Source organism: Maylandia zebra, linkage group LG10, assembly GCF_041146795.1.
Source record: "Maylandia zebra isolate NMK-2024a linkage group LG10, Mzebra_GT3a, whole genome shotgun sequence".
In the NCBI taxonomy this organism is placed as follows: domain Eukaryota; kingdom Metazoa; phylum Chordata; class Actinopteri; order Cichliformes; family Cichlidae; genus Maylandia; species Maylandia zebra.
The window spans coordinates 33,725,450-33,749,719 of record NC_135176.1 but is presented as its reverse complement, the minus strand read 5'-3'; the positions used below and the strand labels follow the sequence as shown (position 1 = coordinate 33,749,719).

The following is a 24,270-nucleotide window of genomic DNA, read 5'->3' as shown; positions in this document are numbered from 1 at the left end:
CGGCTCTGTACTGCTGGATTTTTTCCTCCACCACCTCAGTGATCAGCTATCTTCACAGATGGAGCCTCCTCCTCAGATCACTGATTCTCTGATTAAGAGAGAAGACCCTGTGAAAGAACTACAACTCCCATCAGGCCACAGGCTCAAAGCTACACCCCGGCTGGAGGACTCTGTGCTGCAGGTGCAGGTGTGTTTTGTGCGTGTCATGGTCCGGGGGTGTGCTAGTGCGTCTCCCTCTGAGCCGGCATCTCCACCGCTGGGAGGGGCCTCTGTGTTCTGCTGATTGCTCGCACCTGTGGGTGATTAAGCCGGGGACTCATAAGGCCAGCGTACGCAACCTCTCTTCGGCAGATTCTCAGCTAACCCTTCCACGCATCAAGTTGCTGGACGCAAATCTCTGCCGAAGAGCTCCCATCTGGACGCTGGACCACCTGCCAGTCCCACGGGTTGTTCACCCCGTTCACCTGCCTGCCTCCCTGCCACTACAGACCACCTGCGCTAACTCACAGCTTGCCCATATTCCTCCCGAACCCTACCTGAACGTCTATATTCAGTGACTCTGACCCTTTCCCCGGACCCAGGTTGACTCTCCCTCCAGCCCAATCCTCGGAGCAGCTGTTTTCCACTGACGAATGACCAGATTGCTCACTTAGCTCAGGCTGCATAAAGCTCTATGGTTTAGTTGTTGTATTTAGCATTTGTGAAACTCACATTCCAGTTGTGAACACTTGTGGTGAAAATAAAAGTTGTCACTGAAACTACTTGCGTGCTGTTCGGCACCCAGCAATTGACCGTGCGTACCTGATGTGGTAACAATGGCTCTCTTCTCCTCTGGTTGGCTCAGCACGCCCTCCTGACTGTGACACGTGGCGGTCGTGTAAGGATGAAGCTTGTTTATCTGTTTGGAGCTCAGGCTCAGCACCCTCACCTGCACTGCTGTTTACATCAATAACGAACTTCTGCTTAGTTAGAAAAATTAAGCAGACTAAACTTGAGTTGCTTAAATTAGAAGAACTAAGTAACCTGGAAATTAAGCTTTTCAGTGGTGGAAGGTAACTAAGTACATTTACTCTTTATACTTTACTAGGTTATAGTAGGGCTGTTCATATAACCATATATATCGGATGACGATATAAAAACATCTGTCGTGTCATTTTACGCTATCGTTTGTTTCGTGGTGTCGTAAAATAAACTGTTTACGATAATATGTTTTTCATCGTTCTGATGGTCGCTGTAGTGGCTATGTTCATTTATTAAAGTTCTCTCTTTCTCTTATATTTAATATAACCACACTACGGACGGACAAGCGCCTGTTTTTATGCGTTGTCGTTAGCAACAACGATGGTAAGACCATCGCGTGTCCGCTTGTTTATGTTCCACATAAACCTTTTTTGCTGGGAGTTGGCAAACCTACTAGTTAGGCTGCTTACTCTTTAAAATACCAGAATAGGAGGATTGAGCAGGTTTAAGTTTATTAGATTGATCAGTTTTGCTGAACTATGAAATATTTTGGGTGCAGTGTATTTTTTGCATACAGGTATAACAGGATCGCTTTAGTGTTGTTGTTTATTTAAAGTTGAGTTTGAACTTATACAAAATGCAGAAAGATATTTAAAAAACAGTTTTATTTATTAAAACACACTATATCGGATTCATATCGGTATCGGACATAAAAAAGTGGTATCGTGCCATCTGTAGTACGCAGTAACGGAGAGCATGGAAGCAGAGCAGCCCACCAAAGCACCAGACATCATGGGCGAATATTCTGACGTTTTCAAAGGCATTGAGGAATTCCAAGGTGAGTGCAGCTTCACAGTGGACCCGACTGTCGCACCAGTCGTGTGCCCACCAAAAATAGTGCCTTTTGTCCTCACAGATCGGGTCAAATCAGAGCTGAACAATATGGGAAGAGACAAGATTGTCCAGAAAGTGACAGAGGCCACCAAATGGGTCAACGTTGTTGTAATCTGCGAGAACCCGAAAAGACCCAAACTCCGGCTGTGCCTGGACCCAAGACCTCTAAACAAAGCCATAATGAGACCACACTATCCACTCCCCACTCTTGAGGATGTTACATACAAGCCTACAGGTGCAAAGTTTTTCAGCATCCTCGACGCACGTTCCGGCTATTGGCCCATCAAGCTAAGTGAAGAGTCGTCCTTTCTGACTACTTTCAACACAATCTTCGGCAGACACCGTTTCCTCAGACTCCCCTTTGGCATTGTGTCTGCTCAAGATGAGTTCCAGAGGAGGATTGACGAGACGTATGAAGGCCTGGAAGGAGTGGCAGGCATCGTGGACGACATCATTGTGTTCGGGAAAACAAAAGAGGAACACGACAAGAACCTCAAAGCCATGCTCAACCGCACAAGAGAGAGAGGTTTAGTGCCGCATCTGTGTTACAGAGGTGAGCTTTTCCGGACATAAGCCCACAAACAACGGGCTGAAACCAGACCCACTCAAGGTAAAAGCTATCAAAAACATGAAACCTCCAGAAAACGCTGCAGAGCTGGAGACAATCCTAGATATGGTGAATTATCTCGCCAGATTAATTCACCTGGCAGAAATGAGCGCACCACTCAGACTGCTGCTGCGCCAAGACATGCTGTTCAAATGGGAAGAAGAACACGTGCGTGCTTTCCAGCAAATCCAAGACACCCTTACTGCCGAACCAGGGCCAGTGCTTGCATATTTCAACCCTCAAAAGGAGGTAACACTACAAATAGACGCTTCTAAAAAAAAAGAAGGAAGGCCGGTCACATACGCGTCGAAACCGCTCAACAAAACAGAGCAAAACTACGCCCAAAGAGAGAAAGAACTCTACGCCGTCCTCTATGGCTGTAAAAGATTTCATCACTACATCACTGCACCGCCTGGACTACAACGTACGCTGCTTGCGCTTCAGAAGTACAGCATAACACTTGTCCACAGGCCTGGAAAAGAGATCCCAGTAGCAGACACGCTATCAAGAAAGTCAATAGACGACAGTAACAGCTCACTAAGTGAGGAAATGGAAACACAAGTACACACAATCATCCAGACAGCACCAGTGAGCACAGAGAAACTGGAATGCATCAAAACCGCCACGGCCCAAGACGAACAACTCTCTACCCTCAAACGCATCATCCAGTCAGGCTGGCCAGAGACACGCAAAAAGTGCCCAGAACCTGTCAGTGAGTACTGGAACCATCGCAATCACTGAGGCCGATGGACTCCTTTAAGTTACTTGAAGACGTTTCACCTCTCATCCGAGAAGCTTCTTCAGTTCTAGGGTCAACTGAAATTAGCAAACTAATTCCATTAGTAGAAATATGTCTAGCTTATAATTAAAATTGTGGAGAAAAAAACACAACATCCAGTATCTCAACAAAAACGTTTCTGCTCTGAACTGGAAGAAAAAACCCTGAGTAGAAGCTCACATCAAGACAATAGCTCCTCGGTTCACAGTAGCATCGCTCTGCTAACAGCACATTTGACCAGTGTTGCAAACTCCTCAGTAAGGAAAATCGCTATTGGTTGTCCTAAAAGTCGCTAAATGACGTCATCGCCTAATTTGCATAATTGGTCATGCTAATGTAATTGTAACCTATGTTGTTGGAGAGAGAAATAACATCGTGGAAGAGACATAAAGTCAGTAAAAAAACGTCCTAAATGCATTTAGAGTTTATTTAGAGCTACAAATTAAATTTCTTTTAGCAATTATTGTTTTTTTAATGACACAATTCCAACCCTGCTCCTTTACCCGGGCTTGGACCGGCAAAAGTGACCCGAAATAGGCGCTCTGGTGGAGTTACTGTGTGTGTGTGTATAAGTAGTTTTAAACCTTGTGATCCACAAAACAGCATAAGAGTAAAAGAGTAAAAGAAGAACTGACTGCGTTACAGCACCCGCTGCTTGTTGAGAGTAAAAGCGATACGCGCTTTCACGTCTTTTTTTAAAAAGACTCACTCACCCCCTCCCTCCTGGCTCACAGCTTCTTCTTCTTGGTTGGCGACCAATGTTAAGGCGCATTACCGCCCCCTGGCTCACAGCTCAGTGGACATTTAGATGAGAAAATATATATTTGACACATTTGAGGAAAATACTAATAAAAAAAATAAAAATAAATATTTCCTTTAGAATGTTTTAATGTTTTTGCTCTATAAAATAGTTGTTTTCTTTTACAATCACTCATCTTAGCAGTAGGATTTACATGAAAAGAGAAGCAAATTAAGTTTGAGTGAAAATGTACATTTTTGCACTCTCTGGTCGACTGACTCAGTGACTCAAAAAAACCCGATTCACTTCGGTGAGTGACTCATTAAAACTCGATTCAGTAAAAAGAATCAAATTTATCATCACTAGCAGTTACTCGATAAGAGCCCAGACCAATCACATGAGCCAAGGTGTGAACACAGGTGTGGGTCACAATCAGCCAAGGTTTCGGGTGAGCTCGTTGTCAAACCTACCCAACCCTATCACGTCACTTCATTTCTTGCAGCGTGCAGCTGAGGCATAACGCATTGCTTGCATTGAAGAGTCCTGCATTTTGGGTCCTACTTCCCCAAACACCCACGGTCTGCCACCACAGACTGCGACAAATTTGGTTGGATAGAAATGTCTAGAAAAGGAGCTGATGGACACAAAGACATCAGCGGGAATTATTTTGGCTTTTGTCAGTCACATTTATATTAATCAGGCTACTCTCGATCAGCCTGTGTTACCGTTCGTTTCATTGGTGCTTTGGTTTGGGGAAGTTGTTTCTTTCCTGATCTTTTCCTGTCTTCTGTTCTCAGACCTGAGATAGGACTGCTCTCTGCTCTATGTCTACGAGACGTGCTGTGGAAGTAAACAAACCACAGTTTGGTCTGCAGCTATTCAGAGATCAGATCCCACAGAGGGTCCAGGCTGTCTGCACTGTATGTAGTCACGTCTGCAGCTTTTCGTGTCCAGATTTTTCTGCAGATCATCAGAATGAAAGTGATCGGCCATGTTTACAGAGCCCTTTTTAAAATGTACTTTCGTGACATTATTGTGTGCGTGTAAACAGAGAGCTGCTCTCTGATTGGTCCCTGCCTGCTGTGTGTGTGTGTGTGTGTGTGTGTGTGTGATGCTCCTGCCGCAGCAGCGTGTGGTGCTGGTTTTTACGCGTCACTTCATTTCTTGCAGCGTGCAGCTGTGGTGGCTGTCAGCAGCTGTTGGAGCTGCTCTGAGGCGCATTCAGCTCCGTCATGAAGCTCAGGCTGCTGCTCGCTCTGCTCTCAGGTAACTGCTGTGTGTGTGTGTGTGTGTGTGTGTGTGTGTGTGTGTGTGTGTGTGTGTGTGTGTGTGTGTGTGTGTGTGTGTGTGTGTGTCTTTCCTCTGCTTCAGTTTTGTCTGTAAAACCTTAAATCCAGATGAGCAGATCTCTAAGAGTCTCTGACTGTGAGCAGCTTCCTGTCTCTGAGTCGTTGATAGCAGCATTAAAGCAGAGCCCATCATCAGGTCTGTGCTGCTCTCTGCTCTGTGTAGGTCAGTGAAGTAGGTCAGTGACGGGGGGCTGGCACCACAGAGGAGCGCTCGCTGCGTGACTCTGTGTGCAGAGCGGTCGAGCTCAGTCTGAATGAAAATGCTTTTACAGAAACGAGCGCGAGTCTCGCCTGCTGATGTGTCTGTCAGGACAAACACGGCTGCAGAGCGTGTTAGGGTCAGAGGTCAGTCTGCTGTTGGAGTTTAGTTGTTCAGTCTCAGCTGCACAGCTGGGTTATAGACACAAGCGTGTGGTCATGTTGTGACTTGGACAGACCCGGGTCACCTGTACATGAACACACACATCAAACCTGGTTTCATCCCAGTCTGCAGCCTGAACTGGTCTGGGAGGGTTTGTAAGTGTTTGATGGGACGACTTCATGGAGCTGTGTGAGATGTCCCAGGCTGCACAGCTGAGTCTACTGGAACCAGTGAAACCAGTGAAGATGACGAGACGCTGACCTGAGCAGAGTTTGGATCTGATGTAACAACGTTTTCCTGTGTTTCTGTTTCCAGTCTGTGAATGTGACAGCAAGGTCAAAGGTCACACAGGTCAGGACGTCACTCTGCCCTGTAAGTATGACAGGAAATATCACGGCGCCGTGGAAGTGTGCTGGCAGCGAGGAGAAATACCGCCCAACAAGTGCTCCAATCAGCTGATCTCCACAGATGGAGACAAAGTGTTAACCAGAGCTTCCAGCAGGTATGAGCTGCTGGGCCGACTGGAGGACGGAGACGTGTCTCTGACCATAAAGAGCCTGACAGAGGGAGACGCTGGACGATACGGCTGCAGGGTGGAGATACCCGGGCCGTTCAACGATGAGAAGCATCAGATCGAGCTGACCGTTGTCCCAGGTGAGTCTGCAGCTGAGGATCAAACAGCAGAATCCACTCGTGCGTTTAAACTGTCTGCCTGAACTTTTATGTTCATGATGGTAACGAGTTCGTGTTTGTTTCAGCTCCACAAATTCACACATCAACAGCCTCGACGACAAAGACCACCGCGGCCTCTCAGACTGCAGGTGACCGATCCAAAGCTGTGTGTAGTTTGTAACGCGCTGCACGCTCGTCCTGCTCACAGCAAATCTGCACATGAAACCAGGTCTTTCAGCTTAAACCCATCATTTCCTCAGTGACACACAAACAAACAACAGCATTTCTGTGGAGTAAACTTTATTAGTCGTCACATATTTACAGCAGCAGCTCCTGATTTGTCAGATTGATTTGTCCCAGTGATGCTGTGACATCAGGCTCCCAGTGTGTCTGCGATACAGCATCAGCAGGTTAAAGTGAAGCTCTAGAGCGTAGGTGTCAGACTCTGGCCCGCGAAGCCACACCAAATTACTATCAGAGCTGGCCTACTGCTATTATACAGCTAATATATGTATTGTTTAGTATTAAGCTTTGCTTGTTCCATATTCAGTTTTCCAGCAAAACGTGTCCATAAGAAAAGATTCATTCTTATATCTGGAGGAATAAATATATTTCAATAAATATTAACGTTAGCCCGCGACTTTGTTCCAGTTTTGAATTTTGGCCCTCTGTGTATTTGAGTTTGACACCCCTGCGCTAGAGCGTCGGGCTGCTGATGAAACTCCCTTTAAAGCGGTTACTTTCACTTCCTCATCCTGCAGGTCACCTGACCTCCACAGAAAGCCTGCTGACTTCCTTCCACAGTGTGACGAGCGGCAGTGAGGTGAGAGATCCTGTGAGAAACACAATGAGTAACCTGTTCTATTGATGTCAGGCGTGTCTAATGTTGGAGACTGAAGCTGTTTGTAGAAGTCTCTCCTCTGAGTACCAGCAGCAGGATCCATGTGAGCGTCCCCAAAGGACGGAGTGATGTGCACAAACAGCTGTGGCTTCAGGGTGTCTGTGGTCCAACTACACATGCACTAATGAAAGGTCCTTAAATGAAACAGCAGCACTGAATCCTTTCGCATCCTGTCATCAGGGGCCGGAAAACGGAGGCAGAGGACGGCAGGCTAAGAGTTTGGTGCTCGTTGATTGTTTGATGCTTTTGATTGGTTGGGTTTGGACGTTCAGTGCTTTGAGTCTTTGGTTCTGGTTATAATTTTGTTATCGATGTTACCGTTAGTACTGCCCGTCACCCCCCGCGGTACGAGCCACCGACGGTCGATCTCCAGAGACTTCATTATGGACGTAGCCTGGTCTAATGGTTGCTTTTACTCCCATGTGATTATATTATTAGCGTGAACGTCCTGATTACCCGGTGTGTGTATAAATAGTCCCGCCCCTCAGTTCCTGCTCTGGATTTTGTTTCTTTGCCTTTTTGTTGTCTTGGATCAGCTCAGTCTGCTGCTCACGTGTTGCTAATCTGCACAGACGTGTGACGTGTTAAACCGCCGCTGTGTGTTTGTGTGTCTGCAGAAGCAGGAGGGCGGAGCTCTGACGGGCGTTGTGTTCTACGTGCTGCTGGGTTCGGTGTTGCTGCTCCTCATCGGTGAGTTCTTCAGCTCGCCACAGCTGCGTTACATGTTTGACCCACTGCTGTTTCTCATGTTACTGATCAAAGACGACTGTCAGAACCTCACCTCCACACTGAATGCTGCGAGTGACGCCCTCACGCAGCCACGACCTAACTTCAGATGATCAGAGATGGAAAACCTTTCAGTTCTGTTATTGTCTGAAGTTTCACATCCAGTGAGTGTGAAACTCTGAAGCCAAAACAAAGCTTTAGTTCTGCACTGAGCCTGATGTGTTTCCACCTTCGTTTGGTGCCAGGATGGGATCCAGATAAACATCCATCCTGTTCAGTTTCAGCACTCGTGACTCCATTTATGACGCCTTCTAACTTCCCATCAAAGTAACTGTAATGATCAGAAGCTCATATCTGCAGAGCAGCTCGCCCAGCTGAAGCTCGGTCACGGTGTGCGTGTCCCGGCAGCTCTGTGGTTTGTAGATGGCGGCTGCAACAGGGTTTCAAATGTTTACAGGGGCACGAGGTCGCCCACAGCTCACGTCTGTCTGTCCTCTGTGTCTCTGCAGCAGGAGGCCTGAAGCTGCTCTGCAGACGGTGAGTATGATCATGGACTTCTTCTTTGTGTCTCCTGAATAAATGACGCGGCTCAGCGCCTCAATCATCGACGGCACTGAAGGACGACATCTATGAGCTTTTCACGATTTCTCAGCCTTCAGTCTGTCGATACAGCTTCATCATAACGTCTTCACACGCGCTCAGACTGAAACCAGATGTGTCCAAAACCACAAACCACACAGCCAATTTCAAACGAGCGGAAACTGAGCAGCGAGCTTCAGACCCTTTAAGCATCCTCATGAAGCTGCAGCCCGCTCGTTATTTTAACGCTCGCTCCGCTGATCATTTATCTGCAGTTTATTTTCCAATTTCAAGTCAACATAGTTTCTACAAATTTCCCTGAAAGTTCAGCAGCTTTAAAGAATCCTACAAATGAGTCTAGAACGTCTCCACAGGAAGTCTTTTATTCTGTACAGGAAGTAACTATGAAGACATTTAATAATAATTAAAGCTGCTGACTCTCGGCTCTCGTGTCTCAGCCCTCAGAAGTTTCAGCAGTTCGACACCTCGGCCCGCTTCAGCTCCACGTCATCTGCTGTGCAGCTTCACAGCAAAAGCTCCGCCGGGGACGCCGTGTACCACATCAGCGGCAGCGAAGGCGTATACGAGAACTACCTCTGCAGATCTGAGGCTCCGCCCACTCAGCTGCCGGGGCTGAAGACGATATAACGAATAACAACAGGCTTTCTGGAGTTTGAGCCAGAGCTGTGCCTTCATTTCTGTCCAATCAGAGAGCTTCAGGTGGTAAATCTCCCTCAGGTGGGAGGGTCTGTAGGCAGCAGGTGGTTAACAGACTAACATGTAAATACAAATGAGCTCTTATTGTGAAAGATCTGGTATGATTTCAGGTTTTTCTCAGATTTAATAAAATATTTGAAAAATTTTTTGAACTTCTTTGATCAGAGTTTTTATAGCTATTAGTTTTTCATCCTTTAAACATTTTGTTTGTTGAACATTTAAACCTATTTTCTGCACATAAAATAAAATATTTTTTTGTGTTTATGTGTAACCGGTTTCTGCTTCATCCCGCTGCAACAGTTCGGCCCAAACAGACTCCTCGACTCTGCGTTGTGTAGTGTTTAAGAAGACAAGGAGTCTCTGATCGATCGTTGCCACTTTATTACCCTCTCGTATGGCTACAGCAGACTGGCCGCGATTACTGCAGCCATATTACAATTTTTAGTATACAATAAAATAACAGCAACAACAAGTGATGTACCTGAATGGAAACAACGGTGTTGTATCAGTGCAAATGGCTCGCCACACACCACTCCGCACAGCACACTACGGCAGAGCATCCATTAGCATTCCGCTTTAGCATACAGTTTCACACATTAATAAACAAATGAAAAGTACATAAAACTGGTGTTGGACATGTGTCCACTAAGCACTTATTACACTCGGTGCTCATCAGCTAATCAAACATGTTTTATGTGTCTGTACTACTTGGCTATATCGTGTGCGGAACAATACAACTCACCTCTCGTATGGCTACGGCAGACTGGCAGCGATTACTGCAGCCAGCCTCACCTAACCAGCCACACTGAGAGGGGGGGCGCTGTTTCCCCATTGCACTGATATTTGTGGCAAGTGGAATAATACCATATAAACACTGTTACATATGCACAAAACAAATTTCCCCTTGTGGGACAATTAAAGGATTATTCTATTCTATTCTATTCTAAAAATCAAGTAAAACACAGCAGAAAATAAATAAAGTCAAAGACTCAGCGGTCCTGTTGCTCTATTTTCACCTGTAAAGCAGGAGTGGGGTAGGCGGAGGTTTACCCTGGTGCAGGTGTACCGCGGCGGTCAGTTGAAGAATCCGCGAGTGTCTCTGTGAGTTTCCCATCACGTCGTAGCTACTCTGTGCTTGTTGGAAGTTTAGGGGTTTTTTTCGCTGTAAAAAGAAGTTTTCTTCCCACGCACGATGGACACTAATGTTTTTGTCACTTTTTATGGAATCAAACTCAAAGTAAGGTCAGTACTTCCACGCTTTAAACGCTGCACGCTCATACTCTCTCGATATATGATCCATTATTGATCTGCACAAAGCTGTTGTCACGAACGGCGCACTCGCTTACGTCACTGTCGTGAGACATTCTCGCAAAAAATCACAGTTTTAGTAACGCAGTAACGCAGCGTTCCTACGGGAAAGTAACGGTAATCTAATTACCGTTTTTGCTAAGGTAATCTCTTATTTTACTCATTAATTGAAAAAGTAATCGGATTACAGTAATGCGTTACTTGTAACGCGTTACTGCCCATCTCTGCCCGTTAGTGACTTAATCACTATAATCATAGTAATAATTTGTGGCACATCTCGTATAAAGTACAACATTCTTGTTGTTTTTGACATGTTGGCTCTCCCTCGCTCCTCAAATATAAAAAACTTTATTATATTATTGTGTTTTATGCATTAAAATCTAAATATGTCTTACAATTATTCAGATCCTTCCACTGCATACTCCACATTTACTCAAACTACAGAGTGACTATAAAGAAAAGTAATCTATTACACATTACTTGTTCCTTTTCTTAAATGTAATGCAGTATGTTTGTTACTTTCACGTCTCTGTAAAATGACCTGAAACACACGGTCTCATAATATACTGTAAACCTGAGGCTAAGCACACCGTCATGAACTCGTGAGGACACACCGGATGTCTCAGCACAGAGAGGCGGTCGCCACGGTGATTCTACTGTAGAGACATGAGCAGGTAGAAACAGCAGCCTGACTGTTACCTGGTGAAGTTCAGGCTCTGGCTGCTGTGCTGGAGTCTGCATACATCACTGAGTCTGTGGCTAGCTTACCGTTAGCTTAGCATTAGCATGGTGATGTGTCGCTCATAACAGCAGACTCCTCAGGGAGAGCCGAATGTTCAGCACTAGTGATGCGCGAATCATGAACGAATCGTTCAATACTCGAGAATCATTTTACTGACTCGTGAATCATGATTCACAAGCCCAACTGACTCACTGACTCATCCCTGTTGCTGTTAGCAAACTAATTCCATTAGTAGAAATATGTCTAGCTTATAATTAAAATTGTGGAGAAAAACACAACATCCAGTATCTTAACAACAACGTTTCTGCTCTGAACTGGAAGAAAAAACCCTGAGTAGAAGCTCACATCAAGACAATAGCTCCTCGGTTCACAGTAGCATCGCTCTGCTAACATGCTAACAGCACATTTGAGCTACTCACCCCCTCCCTCCTGGCTCACAGCTTCTTCTTCTTCTTGGTTGGCGACCAATGTTAAGGTCCATTACCGCCCCCTGGCTCACAGCTCAGTGGACATTTAGATGAGAAAATATATATTTGACACATTTGAGGAAAAATAAATAAATGTTCCCTTTAGATTTTTTTTGCTATTTTTTGCTCTATAAAATAGTTGTTTTCTTTTACAATCACTCATCTTAGCAAATTAAGTTTGAGTGAAAATGTACATTTTTGCACTCTCTGGTCAACTGACTCAGTGACTCAAATGACTCAAAAATTCGATTCACTTTGGTGAGTGAGTCATTAAAACTCGATTCAGTAAAAAGAATCAAATTTATCATCGCTATTCAGCACCTGCTGCTCAGCCCTGATGAGAGTCCAGGCAGGCGGTACTTTGTACTGACGGGCACACCATGCAGCCAATCACATGCAAAGACACACTAGGATCATACTATTATGTCAAATATGGAAGGGGGGGGACAGATCCAAAGACAGCGAGTGTACAGCTGCAGGCCTGGAGGACAAAAGATTTGAAACTTTTGTCCGGGTGTGTTCTCCATAGTAAAAACATTCAAACGAAGCTTTTAATAAAATGTTTTCCCAAAACATTCAGAATTGATAAATTACACTAAAATACAGTGTTGGACTGAAGAGCCATCGGACAGCACGAGTTGTGTTAGCAGTGCTGCTGCTTCTGTCCTGGAGCCGTCTCCACTTTACCGTCACGCTCTCATCCTTTTGTGCAATGACATAAAAGTCACGTTCACAGCTGTGTGGCTGCTCTGCTGTCCGTCCTGCAGTGATTAAATGCATTACTTTACTGCATTACTGAGAATGTAATGTGATTATAGTAACGTAGCAAGTGATGATAACACGTTACACTCAGCACTGACTGTAAATGAGCCAGTTTATGTTAAACTGCATTGCAAATGTCTCAATCTGACATACAGGTAAAAAAAAAAACTGGAACATATAAAGTGTTTTATTTTAATTTATATATTTTTATAAAGTTGAATGAAACCAGTTTAAATAAATAATCAAACTTGTTTTTAACACATTTTAAATGAACGAGATGAGACCTCGTATGCAGCTGAGTTCAGCAGGCTCCGCCCACCTGAACTCCATCAGGTTTATCCGAAACCTTCACCTCTCCAATCAGAGCGACCACATCAGTCACACAGGTAAGACGATCCCACTTTTATATCATCTCATTATTGTTCAGGTTTTAGTCGCAGCAGCTGGGATTGTGGGTTTGTGTGTCTGCTGCTCTTTGCTTCTTCGATGGTTTGAAACAGTTATTCTAACATTCCTGTCACGTTGTCTCACATGAATGTTGTTGTTATACCTTTAAAATGTTCCCTGAGCAGCTGGTAGAACTCCACACCATACTCCATGCAAATATTGTCTTATTTTACCCGTGTCTGTGTATATCCACTGATCACAGTCTTGGGCTTGATGATGACTGTACAGCGTGTGACGAAATATTTGGTATTTTCATTCATCCTCACTGCGTCCACAGGATACAAACATGGGGGATTCTCTATAGAGCTCACCCTGGGTCAACACACCTGAATCACATGATTAGTTCATTACCAGGCCTCTGGAGAACCTCAGGACATGTTGAGGAGATAATTTAGTCATTTAAATCAGCTGTGCTGGATCACGGACACTCGAGTCCTGGTGTAGACGGTGATGAGAACTGTTTCACCTCGAGCTTCATATTTTTTCAAAAATCATCAGCAACATTTGGATTTGATAAGACTTTTTAATGTGGTTTGTGTGACTTGTGTACATAGTTTAATGTAACCTCATATTTCCTGTTTGTAAAATATCAAAGTAAAAGCTTGAACTCGTGACAGCTGCATGATCCTTTCAAGATCACAGGAAGTGGACCTGACTCTTTGGACCGTGGAGGTTTGTCTTCTCTCCTCTGTGGCTGCGTCGTGCTGTTAGTGCCGACGTTCTCGGATGTTTCTTGTTATTGTTTCTCCCGTTGCTCACACGGCTCTCTGCATTCCTGTGACAGTGCAGTTTGTAGATAAAGTCTCGGTGCTGGTTTCTGTGGGTCACATCTCTGTGGGCGAGTTTTGGTCCACTCTTCTTTACAGCTGCAGGTCATTGAGGCTCGCAGCATCCATGCACAGCTCTCTGATCTTTGGTTCTTGTGGTTAGTTCAGGTGCAGCTTTGCAAACCTAAGTCAAGCTGCCTGGCGGCTCTTCCAACCAGGCTATACTCTTCCAGCAGCTGTAAGCCCAGGGTCCCTCACTCACACCAGTCAGGAGCTGCGATCTGTCCGTGAGTCCCGGCTCTGTCCCGGGGCCTCCGTCAGTACGACATGCTTCAAATGCCCAGCAGGAGCCCAAACCTCCTCGACTGGCTCCTCTCGATGTGGCGCAGCGGTTCAGGTTGGAGCTCCTCACCCTAACTCTAGGAGAGGGTTCAATCTTTTTCTCATGTCCTGTCATGAACTTTGACCTTTGCCCTGCTAACTCAGGGAGGCAGTGACCCATGTCAATAACTTGTACTAACGCACACTTGTGATGATTATGGAATCTGTTAATAAATGATCACTAACGACTGGGTACCACAGGTGTGACGATGAGCCGGCCGGTGATGACGCAGCCTCAGCAGCTCTTCGTTTCCTCGGTGGAAGCTGACTGGGCTTCAGGGATCTGCGACTGCTGCGACGACAAGAAGCAATGTAGAGTAACAACCACGCTTCAATCAGAGCGGACTTCACTGATCCCACGCTGACACTCGGGACCAGACTAACAGCTGGACACGGGCATGCAGCCGACGCTTTAACAGCTCATAAGAATTATTATAAGAATCTAATTGAACATAAACAAACACTCGTTCTTTAATTTATCAGCTTCCACAGAGACAAACATCAGCTGTCATCTGTTTTCCTTTGATTTTAAATAAGTTTATCATTTTAAATAGATCAGAATATAAACAGCACTGAGGTCACATGTTCGTTCATTCACACTGAATCAGTTTGAATCTAAAAATGTCCCAAAGTTCAGAATCAGACACAAAGCTTCTTTGGTTCTTTGATGAGTTCATATTCAGAGCAGCTGCTGAGGCTCTGCACCAAACTCCATTCAAAAAGCGTCAAATTATCATCAGTGTGTGAATCCATCCAAAGGCTAACAACATCAGCTGAGGTTTGGTTTTACTCGCATCTTTAAAAAAACAAAAACATCGTCTGAACCTAAGCAGCATCTACAGTGTAAACAATACGTTTATTTGTTAAACAAAAGGAAACAATTCATATTTTATGATTGAACTTTTTTTTAAATCAAATATAAAGATGCTGTTTTTATTTTTATTTAGAGTTTGCAGTTTGTTGCTCTTGTTTTTTTCAGTTTTTTGTGTTACTTTGTTTCATGTCGTTATTCAGTTTGTTTGTCGTCGTCTGTCGTTCAGGCTGCTTCGCCTTCTGGTGCTGCCCCTGCTTCGTCTGTCGAACCACCCAACAGTTCGGTCAGTGTCTCTGTCTCCCCCTGCTGGACGTGTTCGGCTGCGTCCGTCCCATCACGATGTCCATCAGGGTGTCGCTGCGTCAGCGCTACGGCATCAAAGTAGGACCACGAGGTGGCGCTGAGACGCTCGTTTGGTTGTAGTTAGCAGCCGCTAAGCTAACATTAGTCAGTGTGGCTCACTCTGCCTGTTTCAGGGGAACCTCTGCACCGACTGTTTGTGCTCCACCTTCTGTCTGCCCTGCGTTTGGTGTCAAATGGCCACCGAGATGAAGAAGCAGAAGCTCCCCACCATGCAGTGACATCATCCGCCAGTGATGATGTCATCAGCGTGAAGTCATTGCTCCAGACCGGCCGTCGTGGCCCAGCTCCGCACCAGGACAAATCAATAATCATCAGTGTTTACTGTGTTTATCAGTTATTTGTTTTTAACAAACCAGTTTTTGTTATGTTGCTCATCTGTTTACTCGATTTAGATGTTTGTTAGCTTAAATTCATTAAAATTAAATTCATGCTTGTGACTGAGCTTAAAGATGAATCGAGACTGTGGAGAGAAGCTCAGATCTGATATTTAATCATTGCACAAATATTCAGTCTGTGTGAGCTTTGAAGGTGATTTCAGGATTCACAATTCACATGAAATCATTTAAATGTTTTTACACAATTCAGGTTTGGCTTCTAGCCAAATTCAATACTGACAAAATAAAAACCTTTAAAAATGGAAATTGTATTTAAACTTTTTTTTTATTTCTTCCCGATCAAATGTAATGAAATAAACACTGAGTAATGTGTATGTGGAATCAAAGGTCTTATACTGTTCATTACTTTTCATTTAGCAGTTTTTCATTTTACTGTCGTGTCACTTTGCAATAAAACTTGATCATTACGTTTATAAGAAAAATATTAATAACATACTCTCTTCAGATTATTCTGATGAGCAGTAATTAATTTGTTTGTTAGCTTCTTGTAATGAAAGAAAATTCGAGTGTCCACACAGTGAAGCTGGTTTTTAGATTTTAGGGGGAAATTATTTCCTTCTTACTGAATCCAAAACTCTTCACTTAAACTTTCACTTTTTTAAATGTTATTATTTATCTCTTTATAGACATAGATATAGATATATATTTACGAGGAAATTTTCTGACGTGTCAGTAAAATTCTGACTAAACCTAAAAAAGGAAGTTTGGTATTTTATTTTGAAGGGTGGTGCTGCCGCTGCCCTCCGGGCCGCTGGTGGCGCTGTGGTTCAGCATTTTCATAAACGGCAGAGAAAGAGTCTTGAAACACGTGTGGGGTCTTTTCTGTGTGCGTGTTGTGATCAGCAGGCAGGAGTCCGAGCAGAAAACAATTAAACGGGTATCGATCACCAGTGATTATCGATCAGAAATGACGAAGGTGAAGAAGGAGAAAGTTTCGGAGGAGGGTGAAGAAGCCGGTACCGGGGGCACCGACAGGTCGTACCAGGAGCTGATCGCTCACCTGAACCCGATCGCTCAGCCGCTGGCCTCCAAAAAACTCAGCAAGAAGCTCTACAAATGCGTGAAAAAAGGTGAGAAGAAGAAGAATAACGGCCGGGAAATGTTGGAGATTGCTGTTCTCGTGGAGGTGGCGCCGAGCTCTGTTTAAAAATTCACGAATTTAACGGTTTCTTTCTGCTCTGCAGTTGTTAGAGTCGATGTAGGACTTTAAATAAGAAAGTGTTCGAGTCGTCTAAAGCTTCTGGTTAATTCGGCCGTAAACACGTCGTTTATAGATGCACAGTTTCTAATCTATTGGTAATTTTCTGTGAGAAATCAGCGGCTGTTTGTACAGCGTCATCCTCAGTGAAAGGTTCAGTCAGAACCGCTTCCGGTTACACTGGGCGTTTTAAAAGGCAGCTGCATGTGCTTTTATTTTGAAGTGTTTTTAGTATGTGAGAAAATCTCCTTCACAGTTTGGTTTGTGAGGGAACTTTTGTTGTCGGGAATCATGTGAACCACTGCAGATGTTAGAGCTTTAAACATCCAGATGTGCTCCTCCTCACTTTAAATGCAGTTTGCAGCTGGACTGGGCTTGAAGGAGGCGCAGATCCTTCATGTTGCACTTGAGCTTAAAACTGCAGGTTTTTGACTGGAGTCTGGTTCAATGTGTCTCTGTTTCTATCGTCCAGCTGCCAAAGTGAAGAACATCCGACGAGGAGTCAAAGAAGTTCAGAAGTTCATCAACAAAGGAGAGAAAGGGTGAGCCGCTGCTGCACCTTCCAGCGCGTCCTCAGGTGTGTCCAGGTGTTCGTGACGATCACAGGTGTGTTTCTGATGTGTCTGCAGCATCGTGGTGATGGCGGGCGACACGCTGCCCATCGACGTCTACTCCCACCTGCCCGTCATGTGTGAGGACAGAAGCCTGCCGTACGCCTACATCCCGTCTAAAGTGGTGAGTGACAGTGGACAGGTGTGCTGAAGGTCTGTCACCTGATGGGGGCGGGCTCTGAACGCGTCGCTCTGTCAAGGTTGGATGGAGGCGTCATGGGCGTGGCTGAAACTCAGTCTGTGCTTGCAGAGCGCCGCTCACACAGCATGTGTGTGCACTGCTCGCTGCACTTTCCTCAGCGCAGCAGGAAAACGTTACAGTCAACACGAGTGTGTCTCAGAGCGCTGTGTGAATGTGACGTCTCAGACGGTCCGTACGAGTGTGCAGGCGTCCGTGTCTCTGCCTGCTGTTTCTGACCATGTGGACACGGCTGCCCGCGCTCCGGCTGCTCGCGCTCCCCAGGCAGCAGATTATACAATCAGGAGTTCAGCTCTTACTCTGTCTTTGGACAGCGTGCACCGTCTGTGGCTGTGGCGCTCATTTGACCTCACGTCTTGTAGAAAACAGTTGGTGAGGATGTCGGAGAAGCTGATTGGTTCTTGTACAACACTTTGTACGACTCACAAAACAAACTTTTCAGCTGAAGCTCCAAAAGTCGATTCTGTTCATCTGGACGTTTTAGTGGGAGAAACGTTTCGTCATCATCAGCTGACTCCTTCAGGGTTCGTTCGCTTGAAATCCTTGAAAATGCTTGAATTTTAATGTTGTCTTTTCAAGGTTTGAAAAGTGCTTGAATTTCAGATGTGGTGCTTAAAAGTGCTTGAAAGTGTAGCTGTGTTTCATTCACCACAAATAACTGATTGAATCGTTTTCTTATCAGATAGAAATAAAATGAGTCGTGAATTTTCCCCGCCTGGCTGCCTTGCATCTGTTTCACCGTGTGGCCCCGCCCCTCCCTCGGACAGTCGGGGATGAGTGCGCTAACATACCTGTAGGTCGCTGTTTTAATGAGCGTTTGATGGAAAACAACAATGGCGGAGTTTGTGCTCTCCAGTCATGATAGGTGAGTGCTAGTAAATATTTTCCAGTACGTGTACGTTACACACGCTGTTTTTAAATTGTGATTATTATTTTGCTATCAAACTCGCTGGAGACATGATTGAGATGCACTGAGTGTGATGCAGTATGGCAGCGCTGTTATGGGATATGCTGTGAGCTTAGCTAACATTACTGAGCAGTGATATGAGTTCATTTACTCCAGTGAAAGCTTTAAACATTAGCCTGATACATAACTAGCTAACGTAGGCTTTCTGGTTAACCCTCTGGGACCAGAGTCTCCATTTCAACTTGGGTCGAATGTGCAGATTTCAAACTATGTATCAGTGTTTAAACTGTGTTGATAGGCAACGTAAAACCGATGTTTGTTTGTTTGTTACAACAGTGGCGTTTCCTCCGGGAAGAAACGGTAAAAACAGCGTTTTCTAAGGAGAGCGCCAGCAAGCACGCTTTGCTTGTGAGTGGAAAAAGAAAAAGAAAAAACACTCCATCCCTATTGGTGGAAAAATGTTAACGTGTGGACCAATCAAAAAATGATACGGCAACATGTGGCATCTGGTTGTTTGGGAAGAGGAGGAGGTTTTAGGAGTGAGCGAGAGAGAGAGAGAGAGGGAGGTTTGTGACGTTTGCCATGTTTGGAGTCTCAAGTTAGTGTGTTGCATTTTGTAGTTAGTGTGTAGTCGTTGTTTTGTGTGTCAGTTCTAGTAGTGAACGTCACAGTTGCTGCAAAAAAGCCACCAACAGCAGACTGCAGTGTAAAGATGTTTGTGGGTTTTGCAGTCAGTAAGATCTCTTTCTACTCGTATTTTAAATTTTGTCTGAATTTAGATCAATTGTGCTGAAACAGTTTGTCAAAATGAGAAAATAACAGATTGGCAAGATAAACAGTTTTTAAAGGTGAAAGATAGAGAACAGATCAACCCTGGAGCCAGAGGGTCAGAGGCTAAAAGTACTCTTTATATTTGTGTGTATAGCTGCAGCTTCTTTGAGTATTAACTTGGTGCTTTTGGGTGAAGTGATGGTGATATGACTGATCCAAAGAATAGCCTCTTGTTTCTGTGCGACCACAGTTTCATTCAAACTGTGTTTATCGTCAGCACCGACACATTAAACCACTTCAACATTATAAATGTCTTCAAGCTCACACTGAGGCCTGTGGGGCACAATCAGCCGCTGAGACAGTTCACACAGTTATGTGAGTTTGTACATGAATATTTCATACTGTAAGGCTGCCTGTTTATTTAAGGCAGATGAACAAAATACACTGGACTTGTACATAATAATATGACAGATGATAAATTAAATATTTTAAGTGGATGCTTGTGCATCCTTAAAGTCTTATATGTTGAATTGAAGTATGTGATGTGTTCAGAGCCTCCCAGTCAGTGCTGTTCTCCAGTCTGACTGTGCATGATGTTATCAGCACAAACACTTCAAAGGTGACGTTTAGGCCTTCAGCAATGATACAGACAGCGACGTAGTTAGCAAAAGGTTTTATTGGGAATTAACTTAAAAAACAAACAAACATCTGTCACACAGGAAAGAAGCATCAATATCTGATGAGAAGACTTACTTATTTATTTTTGGGGGGGTCAACAGGAGAAGAATATCTAACGAGTTGATTTGACTTAATTTTAAGTGAAAGGTGCATTTTGAGTTTATACAGGATGTATAGAAGGCCGTTTCCTTTTGCAGTGGTTTGTTTTTCTGTTTCTTAACAAAAGGTGAACAAAGATGTTTAAGTTCACCTGGGATGATTTGTTTTCATTTTCACATGGTCTTACTGAGGTGACGCGAATCGAAACATGCATTCTTTTTTTGGGGGGGTGCTGGAAAAGCTTGAAAAGGGACCTTGAAAGTGCTTGAAAAGTGCTTGAATTTGACCCTGAAAAAGGCGTATGAACCCTGCTTCTTCAGTCTCAGCTGACTGCAGATTTCAATCTTATAAACAGGACATTTGCATAATGACTGAAACCAGCCCACTGAAGGAACAACGGGCTGGGGGGTCAGCTCCTTAATCTTAATTATGCAGATTCTCATGACCGCTGATCAGTGGCCATGAGCACCATTGAAAACATCCAGATGAACAGAATCAACTTTTGCAGATTTACTTCCCTGGATGATCGAGTGTGCATCGAGACGTTTTCAGTAGAAAAGCTTTCTTGCATGCAGATCAAACCACCAACCTTCTGATTAGTCGATGACCGGCTGAGCTTCAGCCAATCAATCAAATCAAACGTCTGATCATGTGACACGTGAGCACGCGTCAGCTTCAGACTCTTATTTTCAAATCTTTTGTGATTTCCTGACTTTTAGTGTTGGGATAATTTCTCTTATTTTGAAAAGTCTGTGTGCTTCCAATTCAGTTTTATTTATACAGCAACAAATCACAACAACAGGTGTTTCAGGGAGTTTTTAGGACTTCCTGATAATAATGAATTACAGTCGTCCAGCCTGGAAGTAATAAATGCATGAACTAGTTTTTCAGCGTCACTCTGAGACAGGATATTTCTAACTTTAGAGATGTTGCACAAATGGAAGAAAGCAGTCTTACATATTTGTTTAATATGTGCATTGAAGGACATGTCCTGGTCAAACATGACTCCAAGGTTCCTCACAGTGTTACTGGAGGCCAAGGTAATGCCATCCAGAGTAAGAATCTGGTTAGATACCATATTTCTAAGATTTTCAGGGCCGAGTACAATAACCTCAGTTTGATCTGAATTAAGAAGCAGAAAGTTAGCGGCCATCCAGGTCTTTATGTCTTTAAGACATTCCTGCAGTTTAACTCATTGGTGTGTGTTATCTGGCTTCATGGACAGATAGAGCTGGGTGTCATCAGCATATCAGTGAAAGTTCTGGCTTTAAAGTGTTTTTCATTTCCTGACTCTTATTGTGAAACTCTGTTCCAGGATCTGGGTTCCTCTGCGGGCTCGAAGAGGCCGACCTGCGTCATCCTCATCAAACCTCATGAAGAGTACCAGGAAGCGTATGACGAGTGCTTGCAGGAAGTTTCCAGCCTGCCCAAACCCCTCTGAAGCCCACCCGGCCTCCCCTTCATAAGCCCCACCCCCTTCATAAGCCCCACCCCCAAAGGAACAGTTCTTCCTCCAGCTGCGCTAACAGTTTCCATCCACTGCCAGTGTTTGTGCTAAGCTAGGCTAATCCAGCAGGAGAATTTTAAATCCAGACTTCAGATAAAGAACGATGTTGATGTTTGAGTGAAAAATGTTTCTGTATGATCGATGTATTGATCTGTGATCAGGACTGTGAAGGCAGATGTTTCACAGATGTTTTTGTTTTTTCTTATTAAAGTCGTTAACGCTGTGACGCGTCTGAACTCGTTCCTGCAGCCGCACAAACATCTTGATGGTCGCGTCGCCTCCTCCCCTTCATAAAGGATGCTTCAGTGTCTCCTCAGGTAAAGGAGGCAATGAAGGATGCACTGACCTGACAACAGCTGTTTGAAACGTTACCTGTGAAACACGAACGGGAGCTTTAACGAAACAGGTCGTTATTATATTTACATACGTGCTGAACAAAAGGATCGAAAAATTATTTATTACAACATTTTTATTTTTTACATAAAATCTGGACTGAAAATTATATTGTTCAACATATTTTCTCTAATTGTTAAATTATTACAACATGTTTGATTATATATGTAAACAATATCAAATGTAAAGGTTATAAAAGCTTCGTAATAGTTAAAATTTCTAATTTTATGACATTTTTTAAGGTATTATTTACCTGCTAAAGTGTAACAACAAGAATACTGATGATGATGATGATGATGATGATGATCTGTGCTGATCAAAAATCAGTTTTTGTTATAATAATAATAACACATGTTATTCACAGGCGCCTTTAAGACCTCAAGGTCATTTTACAATAGCAGCAATAAAATATAATAAACATGGCAAAATAAAATTTAGCCATAAGGTCAAAACAACAACAACTATGGTAAAGATGGACCGAGACAGATCAGCTGTACGCTGCTCTGAACAGATGAGTTTGAGACGTGATTTAAAGGTGAGAGAGAGTTTGTGGTCTGGAGACCTGACGAAGAGTCCCGCGGTGCTCAGGCGAGCAGGTGGAGCAGACAGAAGGCTGGAGAAGAGCGGCGTGTACGAGGGGGTGGGTGGAGAAGATCAGATAAATATGGAGGATGTTGGAATTGACACGGAGGTGAACCAATGAACAGCTGTTCTATGTTCAGTGGATCTAGCTCTGGAAATATTACGAGCAGCTGTTTTTGAACCAACTGCAGTTTATGGAGGGATTCATGAGACGGACCATAAATCACAGAAATCCAGACCAGATGTTTATAGTGTACTGACTGGAGGAGGTCAATGTTATGGAGATGAAAGTAGGAAGGCTGAGTGATGTTTTTTCTGTGCTGTCGAGGATGACCCCAGGACCTGCGGGGAGGGTGTGACAGCAGAGTGATCAGTGACTTCTGGTCGGGACTTTGGTCAGTTTTGATCTGGTGCCTGTTAAAATGAATTCTGTTTTATTGCCATTAAGTTTAAGAAAGTTGTGAGTAAACCAGAGCTTGATTTCACTTAGTCAGAAATGGAGATGTGATTCGGCTGAAGGTAAACAAACAAATCCGATCACCTCGATTGATCAGTCATATTTCGATCTGATGAATCAGTAAATTAAGGCTGAGTGTGAAACAGCTGTGCAGGGAAAACATCTGGAACATGTGGCTCAGTTTCAGCTGCTGCAGGTCTGCGGTGCAGCCACACGGGGGCAGCAGCGCCACACAGAGGCTGTTACTGCAGCACAGAGACAGTGTTTGTGTTCAATATGGAGCAGCTTTGCTTATTTATGCAGCCCTGGTTTGTTACAGCAGATCGATGATGAGCGACAGCGAAGCAACATGAGTGACTCGTCTCACCAATAATCAATAAACACACTCATTGATCCACAGAAACGAGCAAAAGGACCAAAAATGAGTAAAAATACAAATAAATTTGATCGAAATTGAAGAAAGAATCAAATGAATATTTGAAGTTTAAAAAGCACAAACATTAAAGGGTGAGACAGGAAATGATGTCACAGCTGTTACATCATCAGTGACCCTGCAGCATCTAACCTGCGAGCTGGACCCGGAGCCACGTGCCGGGTCTGAAACAGGAGGACGGACACGTCTCCGGGGTCGTCCGGCACGGTGGGGTCAGTGTGGCCACAGACTGTATATAAAAGATGGTCATGACCCAGTGAGGCTGCTAAAACCACGAGCAGTTTCATTATTAGCGTTTTGTTTTTCCCCACATCATCGCTGATTACTGTCAGGAATGTTTTCACGCTCGGTCAGCTCAACGTGCCTCAACACAGCATTTAATCTGTTATTAGACTCAACCGGCTTCTGTCAAAGTGTAAAAGAACCCTGCAGGTTCCAACCTTATAAACAGGACATTTGCATAATGACTGAAACCAGCCCACTGAAGGAACAATGGGCTGTGAGGTCAGTTCTAAGGCCTCAAATCAGAAGTACCTGACTCCGTGGTATAATTCTCAAACACGTAGCCTAAAGCAGATGACTCGTAATCTGGAGAGGAAATGGCGTGTCACAAATTTAGAGGATCATCATTTAGCCTGGAGAAATAGTTTGCTGCTTTATAAGAAAGCCCTCCGCAAAGCCAGAACATCTTACTATTCATCACTGA

The 24,270-nt window shown here is 44.2% G+C and overlaps 3 protein-coding genes across 4 annotated transcripts; all 3 read left to right on the top strand.

Annotated features, from left to right (window-relative positions):
- The first annotated feature begins 4,781 nt into the window (after positions 1 to 4,781).
- Positions 4,782 to 9,417, top strand: LOC101478785 (hepatitis A virus cellular receptor 2 homolog). Its single transcript, XM_012920686.3, has 8 exons — positions 4,782 to 4,898; positions 5,149 to 5,244; positions 6,004 to 6,342; positions 6,447 to 6,509; positions 7,122 to 7,183; positions 7,879 to 7,951; positions 8,497 to 8,524; positions 9,025 to 9,417. The coding sequence occupies exons 2-8, from the start codon at positions 5,211 to 5,213 to the stop codon at positions 9,212 to 9,214; spliced, it is 789 nt and encodes a 262-aa protein (XP_012776140.3). The 5' UTR covers positions 4,782 to 4,898; positions 5,149 to 5,210; the 3' UTR covers positions 9,215 to 9,417.
- Positions 9,418 to 12,681: 3,264 nt separating this feature from the next.
- Positions 12,682 to 15,975, top strand: LOC101484068 (cornifelin homolog B). 2 transcript variants are annotated; one of them, XM_076889494.1, is made up of 5 exons: positions 12,682 to 12,717; positions 12,840 to 12,948; positions 14,359 to 14,469; positions 15,198 to 15,352; positions 15,448 to 15,975. In XM_076889494.1, the coding sequence occupies exons 1-5, from the start codon at positions 12,697 to 12,699 to the stop codon at positions 15,550 to 15,552; spliced, it is 501 nt and encodes a 166-aa protein (XP_076745609.1). In that variant the 5' UTR covers positions 12,682 to 12,696; the 3' UTR covers positions 15,553 to 15,975. The 2 variants fall into 2 exon arrangements, with proteins under 2 accessions (XP_076745609.1, XP_076745610.1); XM_076889495.1 differs by lacking the exons at positions 12,682 to 12,717; positions 12,840 to 12,948 and adding an exon at positions 14,089 to 14,173.
- Positions 15,976 to 16,490: 515 nt separating this feature from the next.
- Positions 16,491 to 21,922, top strand: nhp2 (NHP2 ribonucleoprotein homolog (yeast)). The gene is made up of 4 exons (XM_004556917.6): positions 16,491 to 16,799; positions 17,400 to 17,469; positions 17,557 to 17,662; positions 21,508 to 21,922. The coding sequence occupies exons 1-4, from the start codon at positions 16,637 to 16,639 to the stop codon at positions 21,631 to 21,633; spliced, it is 465 nt and encodes a 154-aa protein (XP_004556974.1). The 5' UTR covers positions 16,491 to 16,636; the 3' UTR covers positions 21,634 to 21,922.
- Positions 21,923 to 24,270: the final 2,348 nt, after the last annotated feature.